Genomic DNA, 12,831 nt, shown 5'->3' with positions numbered 1-12,831 from the left:
GGACTGAGCTTGCTGGAACTGGGACTGAGCTTGCTGGGACTGGGACTGAGCTTGCTGGGACTGGGACTGGGACTCGGACTGGGACTGAGCTTGTTGGGACAGACCTTGTGCAGATTGTAGTTTGCTGGGTCTTCCTCTGCGTTTGACAGGTTGTGTGGGTTGGTTTTTCTTGGGTCTTCCTCTGGTTTTGATAGGTTGTGACTGGGCTTGGGCTTGGGTCTGGGCAGCTTTAATGTGGGTTTGAACAGCTTCAGTTTGGGCTTGGACAACTTCAGTTTGGGCATGACCAACTTCAGTTTGAGACTGGCTTTCTTGGGTTTGGCTTGGACATGATGCCTTGTTATGACCAGATTGTTTACAGTTGCTGCACTTAATTGACATCCCTTTCCTACTAATCATTGTTGAGTCCTTATTTTTTTCATCGCCATCTTTGTTCCTTGACCTTTTGGGCCTTCCTGGAAGCCTTCTTGATGGTGGCAGTAAGACATCAGGATATGGAGTTTGAGCCCATATATTTTGTCCATTTGTTGGGTAAATAACAGGTCGGTAACATGCGGCATATGTCTCTCGCCTATAATATGTTGGAATCAAGTCTTCTGGATCTTTTTTGAGGAAGTTGCAACAACAAACTGCATGGCAGCAGGGAATTCCAGTGAGCATCCACTTCCTACATGAACATTCTCTATTTTCCAGTGATACCACAAACTTGTCTCCTGTGTGGTTGATGTTACTAACTCCAAATATATTTTCACCAGCATACCTTGTTCAATAAGAATAAGAAGAATTAACACATGATTTTATAACAGAATCAGAATCAGAACAGAATCAGATTTCAGAGATGAACAGAATCAGGCAAATGATCAGAACCAGAAATCATAATTCAGAATTCAGGCAGATTTCAGAATAACATGATCAGAATTATAGAATTCAGGCATAAATCAGGATCACAATCAGGCAGAATCAGGCAGAATTCAATATTACCTACACAACCAGGCAGAATTCATAGCATAAACAACATCAGAATCAGGCAGAATTCATAGCATAAACAGGATCATAATCAGACAGAATTCATAGCATAAACAAGATCATAATTAGGCAGAATTCATAGCATAAACAAGATCAGAATCAAGCAAAATTAATAGCATAAACAGGATCAGAATTAGGCAGAATTCATAGCATAAACAGGATCAGAATCAGGCAGAATTCATAGCATAAACAGGATCAGAATCAGGCAGAATTCATAGCATAAACAGGATCAGAATCAGGCAGAATTCATAGCGTTAACAGGATCAGAATCAGGCAGAATTCATAGCATAAACAGGATCAGAATCAGGCAGAATTCATAGCATAAACAGGATCAGAATCAGGCAGAATTCATAGCATAAACAGGATCAGAATCATGCAAAATTAGGCAGAAATCATCATCAGAGTCTCCAAAAATTACATTAACAACACTATCTTCACCGTCAGACTCAATATTGTCTTCTGTTTGGGTTGCACTTTGGGTTGGTTCATGTGTATCATTTCCTACTTTAGCAGCTTCTTGAGCCTTAGTCTGCACATTATCCACATGTTGTGGGCCTGTTTGGGTTGGTTCATGGGTTTTTTTAGCTTCATTTTTTTGAGTCTTATTCTCCACATTATCCATAAATATGGGCTGGGATATTGGATGAATAAGATACAAATTGACTTTCCCATTAGCCTTGGCAAAATTTACCATTTCCATTGCCCCAATGTCATTTTCCAAAAAATTTTCCTCACCATACGCCTCATACCATATACTAACAACTTCAGGATACCTCATTTGTGGTTCATGTGTATCATTTCCTACTTTAGCAGCTTCTTGAGCCTTAGTCTGCACATTATCCACATGTTGTGGGCCTGTTTGGGTTGGTTCATGGGTTTTTTTAGCTTCATTTTTTTGAGTCTTATTCTCCACATTATCCATAAATATGGGCTGGGATATTGGATGAATAAGATACAAATTCACTTTCCCATTAGCCTTGGCAAAATTTACCATTTCCATTGCCCCAATGTCATTTTCCAAAAACTTTTTCTCACCATACGCCTCATACCATATACTAACAACTTCAGGATACCTCATTTGTTTAATAATATCCAAAATCTCAAAGTAACTCCACCTGTCAGCATCACATTTCCAATTAGAAACTTCACCTTGGTACACTTCCATTGTGTCATCCCTCCATGGTGAACATCGACGGAAAAGACATCCATTCTGCTTTTTTACATTTAAAACACATAAAAAAAACCCATTAATAGAAAACTATAATCAAATGGTAGCGACCACAAATCTGACCCCATAATCTTAGAAAAACAGGAAGGAATATGTATGTGTGGACCACAAACCCTTGACCCAAAATAATCAACACATGTAAGAATAAAATCATTCAAAATCAAACACATGCAACTAATAAATACCATAAGAACCCAACTAAACCCTAAACCTAAACCCTAAAATAAATCAGATCATTAAACATCAGAATCCATAAACACGTTACTTTTTCCTCTCAATGTGCGATTACGATTTCTTGAAGCTTCAGGAAGAAAACGCGATTCAGGAAGATTCAGATCATTAATTTACGATTTCACAGAGATTCAGGAAGAAAACGCGAAGACGATAGCATTTCACGGAAAATAAAAACAGGAAAATAAGAACACACAGAGGAAAGCGATTTCACGGAGATGAGAAGAGGGAAATCAGTGGAGATGAGAGAAGAAAACAGGAAAATAAGAAGACGAAAATGAGAAGATGGAAATCAGTGGAGATGATGATACCAAACAAGAGATTTAGAAATATCAAAGAGAAAAAACTGGAAAGAAAACGGATGAGGGAATTTGTTAACGTTGTCTTAACGGAATCTCACTTAAAGGGTAAAATTGAAATTATTTCAAAAGATAAAATACTGAAATGGGAAAAAAAAAGTTAAAGGACCAAAACATTACTTGGACTTAAGTTAAAGGACCACGAATGTAATTTAGCCTAAAAAATTCTAATGTGTTAATTTGGATCCGCTCTAGAATTAAACGAAACATAAATCATTAAAAAAATCACTATTTTGTATTACAAAAATTAAAAGTTGATATTATAAAAAATTGATTTTTTTAAGAAAAAGATTTAAAAAAAAAATCAATTGTTGATAGTTTTAAGTTATAATAACTTGTAAATTACAAGTGTCATGTAAAAAAATACCACAATTTAAAATATTTTAATAGTCCAAATCGATATTAAGAGTATAAATTATGATAAAATATTTTCATTAAAATAAAAGGAAATATATCAAGTGATAGAGTTTGATATAGTGAACAAAATGAAATCATTGTTTTTTTAAAAAAGTTACATAATTCGTGGATCAACTCATAGTCTAAAGAGTTCAATGTAGATCAAAATTTAAATCACAAGTCAAACAAATATGACTGTTTTTCTCCCTTAATCTCACATAATTTGATTGAGTCTAAGCGAAAATATTCAAATTGTTGAACCATCTAATTTTCAAAGCCATCCATGCCCTGCATTACCTGCTTTTCAAATCCAATAAACTGGAGCAGGTTCATATGTCCCCTCAATATTCTATGGAGCTCTTTCTTGAACATAAATTTCATCTATCTCAATATCTTTAGGAGCTCTTTCTTGAGTAGCAACTTTCTTTATCAAATAACCTTATGAATCCTTCATGTATCCCATCTTGGATACAATTGTTATGGTAAACCGATTTTCAGAATCAGAAAGAAGAAACCTATCATTAGAAGTGATATAACATTGAACCACAATTTAATGAGACAAACAAATGGAAGAAAGCTACTTATTTTCTTCTTTACATTTATCATTTTTTGAGCAAAGTTAGCAGGCCAATTGATATTTATATCTTCAGCTATTAACCATACCAAAAGCACATCTAACTTAGTAATCCTATCAAAATTACTGGTGAAATTATATAAGGTCTCCTGCAAAATCCAACAATTCTATTGGATTGAGTATAATTATATGTGTGATAACATCTATTATACAAGGAATATCAATTAACTCGATAATTGAAATTGCTCATATACCCTTTTTTAGCTTCTATAATTGATTTCTTAATTCAACTCTTATCTTACTAATTGAAATTAAAGAATTAGTAGATCTATTTCATCCAAAATGGGAATGCACTGAGGTTATGAACTTATATTTCACTAAAGGTGCACAAATGAATGAATGGTCGAAATATCAAGATATTGATGCATGTCAAAGTCTACTAACGTCAAAGTTGATCTAACACTTATTAAGGTCTAACACAAACTCTAAAGTAATACTTTGATAAAAAAAATAAAACAGAGTCATTTTGTATAGTAACAATTATATTTTACTATAATTTTATTTAAATTATACCCTTTTTAAAAAAAATGCAAAGTATTTTAGTTAAATATGTGGATGGTTGTGTCTTTTTATAATTGTAAGGTCTTTTGCTTATTGTACTACTTAAATATTTTTATATTTTTGAGATATAAATATACATGAAAAAATAAATTTTCTCAAGGACCTATAACACTTGTTTTACTAGTTTGGACCTTGGACCGACCTTGATCAACGTAATCATAACATAACATGCATCTAATCTTATGTAAGATAAAATGATGTTTTCATACTACTTTTTCTGGTTGATGAACATTTGTGAATATTGAAAATTGGAGAATTATCAAAGACGCACAAAATGATTTAATTAAATAAATCTAGTTTTGACATTTATCTAAAATCCAAATATATTATAGGAAAACTTGCATTTATATTAAATGATGTCTTTTGTAAAAGAAAGTTATTAAACTATTATAATTTTTTTTTTTATTTCACAAACATTTTTACATTTTTCAATGTTAATTCTGCATTATTGAGCAAAATGTGTCACGGTGAAGAGTGATTAAATGTCTCTGTAGTTGTAGAGAGATTGTGTGTAAATAGTGAAAGGTTAGAAAGATATGGCAGGTGGGAGAGATGGTAAGAAGAATATTGTCTTAAAAATGATATGGTATTTTATATATTTTTTTATTATTTAAATGGGGGTAGGGAATTAAATTAAGAAGGTGTGAATAACATTTTTCTATAAAAACCGCGTACACGGTGAAGCCCAAAACACATAAACCTATTGTTTTCACGTTTTAGTTTAATATTAATAAAATAATAACAATTTAAGAAGAGAAATATACAATTATTTAAATAATAATAAATAAATAATAAAAAGAGAAACACAAGCATGGAGAAGAAGTTAGAAGTTTCGAGAAGCATATAGTAGTAACCATTTTTCTCTCTTTTTAACGTGTGTTCAGATTCTTCAAAAGAATCAGAACTAAACCACATAAAATAAGTGAATAACCCAGAAAACCCTTTCTTTCTTTCTTCTACCTCTCGCATCGCCATCGCCAGGTAAAACCCTAATTCAGATCTCTCTTCATTCTCTTAGATTTCATAATAATCATTGTCGATTTCATGTTTATTCAATTTAATTAAATGCTTATATTGCTTTATATCATAGTATTAAATTAAATTACTGTTTTAGTATTTGATTTGATTGTTCGTGTAAAACATTTAATTAATTCACCATTTACTATTATCATTGCTTTGTGTTGATTGCAATTTTATTTTTGTTCTATTTTTTCAGAACTTTTTTTGAAATTTTCTGGTGAAGTGAAATTTGATTTGGGAAAGATGAGCGTGGTGGGTTTTGATTTTGGTAACGAGAGTTGCATTGTTGCGGTTGCTAGACAGAGAGGTATTGATGTTGTGTTAAACGATGAATCGAAAAGGGAAACACCTGCTATTGTGTGTTTCGGTGAAAAGCAGCGTTTTATTGGTACTGCTGGTGCTGCTTCCACTATGATGAACCCTAAGAATTCAATCTCGCAGATTAAGAGACTTATTGGAAAGCAATTCTCTGATCCCGAAGTGCAGGGTGATCTTAAGTCTTTGCCTTTTAGTGTCACTGAAGGACCTGATGGATACCCTTTGATTCATGCTCGTTACTTGGGGGAAGTTAAAACGTTTACGCCTACTCAAGTGTTTGCGATGATGCTGTCGAATCTTAAAGAGATAGCCCAGAAAAATCTCAATGCGGGGGTTAACGATTGTTGCATTGGGATTCCGGTTTATTTCACTGATGTTCAGAGAAGGGCTGTTTTGGATGCTGCAACTATTGCTGGTTTGCACCCGCTTCGGTTGATTCATGAAACTACTGCGACTGCGTTGGCTTATGGGATTTATAAAACGGATCTTCCTGAAAATGATCAGCTGAATGTGGCCTTTGTTGACATTGGGCATGCTAGTATGCAGGTTTGCATTGCTGGCTTCAAAAAGGGGCAGCTGAAAGTGTTGGCTCATTCGTACGATAGGTCTCTTGGTGGTAGGGATTTTGATGAGGTTTTGTTCCATCATTTTGCTGGGAAGTTTAAGGAGGAGTACAAAATTGACGTGCTTCAGAATGCTAGGGCTTGTTTGAGGCTTAGGGCTGCTTGTGAGAAGATGAAGAAGATGCTTAGTGCAAATCCGGTGGTGCCCCTAAACATTGAGTGCTTGATGGATGAGAAGGACGTAAAGGGTATCATGAAGCGTGAAGAGTTTGAGGAACTGAGTCTTCCAATTTTGGAGCGTGTCAAAGGACCTTTGGAGAATGCACTTGCAGAAGCTGGGCTCTCAGTTGATGATGTACACATGGTTGAGGTCGTTGGTTCTGGCTCTCGTGTACCGGCCATTAACAAAATATTGACTGAGTTTTTCAAGAAGGAGCCTAGGCGGACAATGAACGCCAGTGAATGTGTTGCTAAAGGGTGTGCATTGGAATGTGCTATTCTTAGTCCAACATTCAAAGTGCGAGAATTTCAGGTAAAGTTTCTTCTGCAGTTGGTTTCATGAGTTTGTTTGGTTATTGTTGTATGTTCATATTCCCATTCATAATAAAACTGTGCATGCCTTAGTAATAATGAGTTTTAGCATTTTTTATTCTATTTTAATTACTCATCTCTGCAGTCTACCTCTGTTTAGGCCTTTATTAATTTGCACGAGAGTTTCTTTTCTGTGCGTGTGTTTATGTCCTTGCTTTCACTTGTTCTTATAATAAGTTGGATGCTCTGGTATAATGTTGCTATTTTTTTTCATGACGTGAAGGTCAACGATAGCTTTCCTTTCTCAATTTCTCTTTCGTGGAAAGGATCTGGTCCAGATGCACAGGATAGTGGGTCGGATAATAAGCAGAGTTCCCTTGTTTTTCCCAAGGGTAATCCCATTCCCAGTATCAAGGCACTGACTTTCTATAGGTCAGGAACATTTTCCATTGATGTACAATATGGTGATGTGAGTGGGCTGCAAAAACCTTCTAGGATCAGCACGTATACTGTAAGCCATTTTACAAATCTCTTCTTACTTTATCATAAGGCATTTTTTCCCTCTTAGAAGTTCTCATACACTTTTGATTGTATGCAGATTGGTCCTTTTGAAACCAAACAAAACGAAAAGGCAAAGGTGAAAGTTAAAGCTCGTTTGAATGTGCATGGAATTGTATCTGTTGACTTGGCAACTGTAAGTCTTCTAGTGACTGCTTAGTTTTCTCACCTATCAAAGCCTCTTGTCCATTTATGATTGTCAATTAGCGAGCTTGTTTTCCTGGGAACTAACGATTTTTACTTGTTTTGTTCAGCTCCTGGAAGAAGAAGAAGTCGAGGTTTCAGTTTCCAAAGAATCAGCAAGAGAAACTACTAAGATAAATGCTGATGAAGCTCCTGCTGATGCTTCTGCACCTCCGACCTCCAATAACAGTGATGGTGATGTTAATATGCAAGATGCAAAGGCTAGTGCTGATACCCCTGTGGTTGAAAATGGTGTCCCTGAGACTGGAGAAAAGCCTGTACAGATGGATGTTGATGAGACCAAGGTGAGTACTTTTGAAAGAAACATTTAAGTATGACCTTGTTGTTGAGGTTGGCTGTGGTATTTATATGTGTTTGCATCATACTGTTAATTGATTTAACTTGAAAATGATTTCCTCATTTTTCTGCTTTGGATTAAGTGCCAATCTCCCCAGGATGTACTATCAGTCAGTTTTTCATAAGATGATAGTGACATAATTTACCATATGTTCATATAAAATTTGCAAGTACTCACCCTAAAAACTTTGTTACTGATTCAGGCTCCAAAGAAGAAGGTTAAGAAAACAAATGTTCCTATAGCAGAGTTAGTTTATGGAGCAATGGCACCTGTGGATGTCCAGAAAGCAGTAGAGAAGGAGTTTGAAATGGCTTTGCAAGATCGTGTGATGGAAGAAACTAAGGACAAGAAAAATGCTGTTGAGGCTTATGTTTATGAAACAAGAAACAAGGTCGGGGTTATCTTTCCTTCTTCTCTTTAAACAAAGTCTTATATCAAATACAAATGGCCATCATTTGATAATTGCTAAAACTAATATTTTTTTCTGCTATCATTTTAGCTCAATGACAAATACCATGACTTTGTCACTGCTTCGGAGAGGGAAGATCTCACTGCTAAGCTTCAAGAGGTGGAAGATTGGCTATATGAGGAGGGTGAAGATGAAACTAAAGGTGTATACATTGCCAAACTTGAAGAGCTGAAAAAGGTAAGAGGTTTTGCATATAAGACAGTCACTGCTCTGGGCCTCTGTCAAGCTGTAAAACTTTACAAAGAAAAAGGGATTATAAGATCCCTGTTGCTTTTATGGAAAATATCAGTGGATGGATAATTTTCGTGTTAGTTAATCATTGGTAACTGTAATTGATCATTATTTATTTATGTAACTGCAGCAAGGTGACCCCATTGAAGAGCGTTACAAAGAATTCACGGAGAGGGGTACAATAATTGAACAGTTCATCTATTGTATAAATAGTTACAGAGAAGCTGCAATGTCAGTTGATCCCAAATTTGATCACATTGACATCAATGAGAAACAGAAGGTAATAATCACTCGTCAATTTTTTCCCTTATTTATTAAATTGTTGCAATTTACTCTGAAGTTGTGTATTTATCCCTCTAATATCAATCCTGGCGTGATCCTGCTATCCCGCTGTGGCGGAGGGACTGGCTGCGACCTCACTGGCTTGAAAAATGCGTTTGATGGTAGCGGCACTCCCTGGCGGAAATAGCGCCCTGCTATCCGAGCCCAATCCACTATCAAACCTGCTTTAGGGCTTTTCAAAAAAATGCTGGTTTTTTAATTTATTTTTTTTTATTTTTTATTCTTTATTAAGGGTATCTGGATCATTTTGCACTCACTTAAACCCTAATTGTTTATTACTATACCCACGAAGGGGTTGGTTCAGCATCATGAAAAGAAGCTGTTTTCATTCTTCCTCTATTTCGTTCTAGCTTGGTAGCCGTCATTCTGTTCCGTTCTTGCTTTGTTCAGCATCGTTTTGTTCGTGCTCTATTGTTTTTGCTCATTTTGCGACTGTTTTGTCTGCTCTATTCTCTGTTTTGTTGAACTTGATTTTGATGGTGGAGTTAGGTTTTTAAGTATGATTACCCCTTTGATTTCGTGTATTTTGCTATTTTTTTAGTATTTTTGGATATTGTATGTATTTTATGTTTAGGTTATATATTATTTTTGGCCTTCGCAAAAGCAGTCATCCTGCTATCCCCCGCAATCCCATTTTTGAGGTTTGGCATTGCCTGCCTCTATTTGAGATTGACAACATAGATTTATTATATTGTGTTTGTAGGTCTTAAATGAATGTGTTGAAGCTGAGAACTGGCTTAGGGAAAAGAAGCAGCAGCAAGACTCACTTCCAAAATATGCCAACCCTGTACTCTTGGTAGCTGATATAAGAAAGAAAGCTGAGGCTGTGGATAGGTACTTGCTTTAATTCTTTCTGTGGCTAGATAGTATTCTGGCTATTTAGGTTTTTCAGTTGCTGTGGCCTAGGTTAATGCATTATATAAACAAACCTGTTGAGTTGGGGAAGCATTAACCATAACTTGTAAACTTATGATAAACCTCTTGTATTCTCATTCTTTATTATTTGTTTTCTGATAATTTTTAATAGGATATGCAAGCCGATTATGACAAAACCAAGGCCAGCCAAGCCAGCTGCTCCACAAGCACCACCAACCCCAGCTTCTCCCAGTGCTGAGCAACAGCAGCAATCTCAGTCAGACGCTAGTGCCAGCACAAATGAGAACGCAGCTGGCGAAGATGTTAGTCAGGCCACTGAACCAATGGAAACTGATAAGTCACAGAATGCCGGTTCTGCTTAATTTTTGTTCTTGCTTTGGTATCAAGTTCGTGCCAAAACTAGTAGTGTCTACTACATTTTGTATAAGCATATATGATTATGAAATGCTATAATTGGGGGTCTTGGGTGGATTGAGACAGTGAGTGACTGCTGGTATGTTTGGTTACACAAGTTTCAATTATATTATGTTTATTATGATGATAGTCTTTGGAATCCGGATTTTTTGCAGAAGGGTTTTGAAGAGAGTCTTGCTTTCCTAAATGTGGTAGGAAGAGGCCAAATTTATGCTCTTTAGGTTTATACTCCATAAAATATTTGTTTACGATTTCTAGAAGTTGAATTACAATGGTTGTTTCCGATTGTGTTTCAAATGGCATTTTTTTGTGGCATTTACCTTTTCGTTTTGTTTGGTATCATGTGATCTTTTTGCCGTTTCTATGAATTTTCTTTATATTTCCCTCAAATGGAGTTTGGAAATTAAAACATAGATGAAAAGAGAGTTTAAAGCATATATGATTTATATCTCCCTCAAGGATTTTAGAAAGGGTGGTTGTTTATCTATCTCAAATGTTAACTCAAAATATGTACACTATCCCATTGAAGGTTTTGGTAACATTATTAGTCCATTTTTTACTATCAGATTAACGTTTTAGACTACTGAATTTCAAAATTTAGACAAGACTTTTTGGGCGTTGGGAGAGCATTGTCCTTTAATAAATTCGATAAAAGCAATTTTAATGAAATGATCATGGAATAGCCTTGCCTTCTTAACCACAACATTAATGTTCCACTTTTTTTTATCACCAAATATCATGTTTCTCCATAACCAAGACCATCTAGTTCTAGCAATAAGCAACGATCTACAAATTCAGGCAGAGGAATTAAGTTTGGCTCAAGATGTGGAATGAAGCTTTAAATATTTTATGTCTAACTAGTAAAATGATATTTAGGAGAGATTTTTTCCTCCTTCTTTTCTTCCTAAAAAGTGAATAAAATACGAAAGTTAAAACTTCCACTCTTTTCTCCTTCTTCTTCAAATCAACACACATTTGTAGAATAAAATTTTATCCGCTACACTTTAAATTATACTCCTACGTTATATTTTTCTAAAATCCCATGTCCCTTATTTTTCAAAAGAATAAACAGAAAAAGTTCAATTTTTTTAAAAAAATTATAAGAAAACTTGATTCAAGTTTTTTAGAATTCAAATGTTTGTGTTCTAAATTTTACTTTTATTTTATTGAGAACCCGACTTTTGTCATTGGAGATTTCATCTTGTGAATTTTATTAATACTAAGATTTATTTTAATTTTGTTCAATTCATATAATGTCCCAGTGACAATGTTAGACATTTTATTATTGAGGATATAAGTTATTAGATATTTAACATATGATGTACCAGTGACAATGTTAGACATTTTATTATTGAAGATACAAGTTATAAGATATTTAACGATCTTCATATCCCTTATGGATAGTGTATGTTTTCCAACATATATTTTGATGAATCACATATATGGGTGTCAATTGGTCTGCTTGAATGAGATATTGGGAGATCTTTGCGCAAAATTGTGTAACAAGAAAAATTATGGGAGTGTAATGAGACCGAGAGACTCCAACATACAACAATTGTTTTGGGTTTTATAGTTTGCTAAATCAATTCAATATGTGTTCAATCTTATCAGTTTAGGAGTGGTTTTAGAGATTGGTGCATAGTTTCGATACATTAAATATATGATATTTAGCCGATGAATTTCATTCATTTTTTATTTTTAAACTTGTAAAATGTGGGGCATTGTTGTTTTTTTAGTGATATTTCAAAAATAAAAAGTCCCACATAAAAGAATTTAAGAAATGTATGCGTTCATATATACTAATGTGTGATGTAAGCTTTCAAACAAGTTAGCAAGTTCTCGTGCGCTAAGGAAAATCGTGTGATATACCCCCTTGATATGTTGGAAACCAAGATTTTTATGTAACACCTTGGTTATTAGTGTTGTCAGTCGTGCTACCTCACGACTTTTTTGCCACCGTTGGAAATCTGGTTTTGTGTAATTTAAGCTAGTTGATTGTATGTAACCAACTAACTAAGTTAAGAAGAACAATGTAATAAAGGCTATGTATAAATAGCATACTCACGTCAATAAACAGTAACAATCGTTCAATTCATTCTTCTCTCTTGTTTAGTTTTCAGTTTTCATTCAAACAAATTGAAAACGCCAACAAGTGGTATCAAAAGCAAGGATTTGATCCCAAAGAGTGAAAACACGAATGAAGTGTGAGGATCAAACACGAGTGTAGTGAGGATGGGTTCAAGTGCAAACAATAGAAATTTTTCAGCTTACATGCCATATTTTGATGGAAAAGATTGGGATAGACGGAGAGTGCAAATTCGAGCATTGTTTGGATTCCAAGAAGTGTTGAAAATCATAGAGAGGATTTGAAGATCTGGGAGCCAATCTAACAGAGGAACAAAGATCAAAGTTCAAAGAAAACAAGAAGAAAGATTGCAAGACCATCTTCATTCTTCATCAATGCCTTGACACAACCAACTTTGACAAAATTTCTGATGCAAAAAGTGCAAAAGAAGTATGAGACATTTTAGAG

General features: G+C 34.7%; 1 protein-coding gene across 1 annotated transcript; it reads left to right on the top strand.

The window, feature by feature from the left end:
• The first annotated feature begins 5,249 nt into the window (after positions 1–5,249).
• LOC101491162 (heat shock 70 kDa protein 15-like) lies at positions 5,250–10,613 on the top strand. Its single transcript, XM_004506799.4, has 10 exons — positions 5,250–5,416; positions 5,652–6,868; positions 7,151–7,378; positions 7,466–7,561; positions 7,680–7,913; positions 8,169–8,357; positions 8,466–8,612; positions 8,797–8,946; positions 9,712–9,842; positions 10,036–10,613. The coding sequence occupies exons 2-10, from the start codon at positions 5,699–5,701 to the stop codon at positions 10,244–10,246; spliced, it is 2,556 nt and encodes an 851-aa protein (XP_004506856.1). The 5' UTR covers positions 5,250–5,416; positions 5,652–5,698; the 3' UTR covers positions 10,247–10,613.
• Positions 10,614–12,831: the final 2,218 nt, after the last annotated feature.

Source organism: Cicer arietinum, chromosome 6 (genome assembly GCF_000331145.2).
Source record: "Cicer arietinum cultivar CDC Frontier isolate Library 1 chromosome 6, Cicar.CDCFrontier_v2.0, whole genome shotgun sequence".
Taxonomy (NCBI): Eukaryota; Viridiplantae; Streptophyta; class Magnoliopsida; order Fabales; family Fabaceae; genus Cicer; species Cicer arietinum.
The sequence above is the reverse complement of the archived record's forward strand: the minus strand, read 5'-3'. Positions and strand labels throughout refer to the sequence as shown.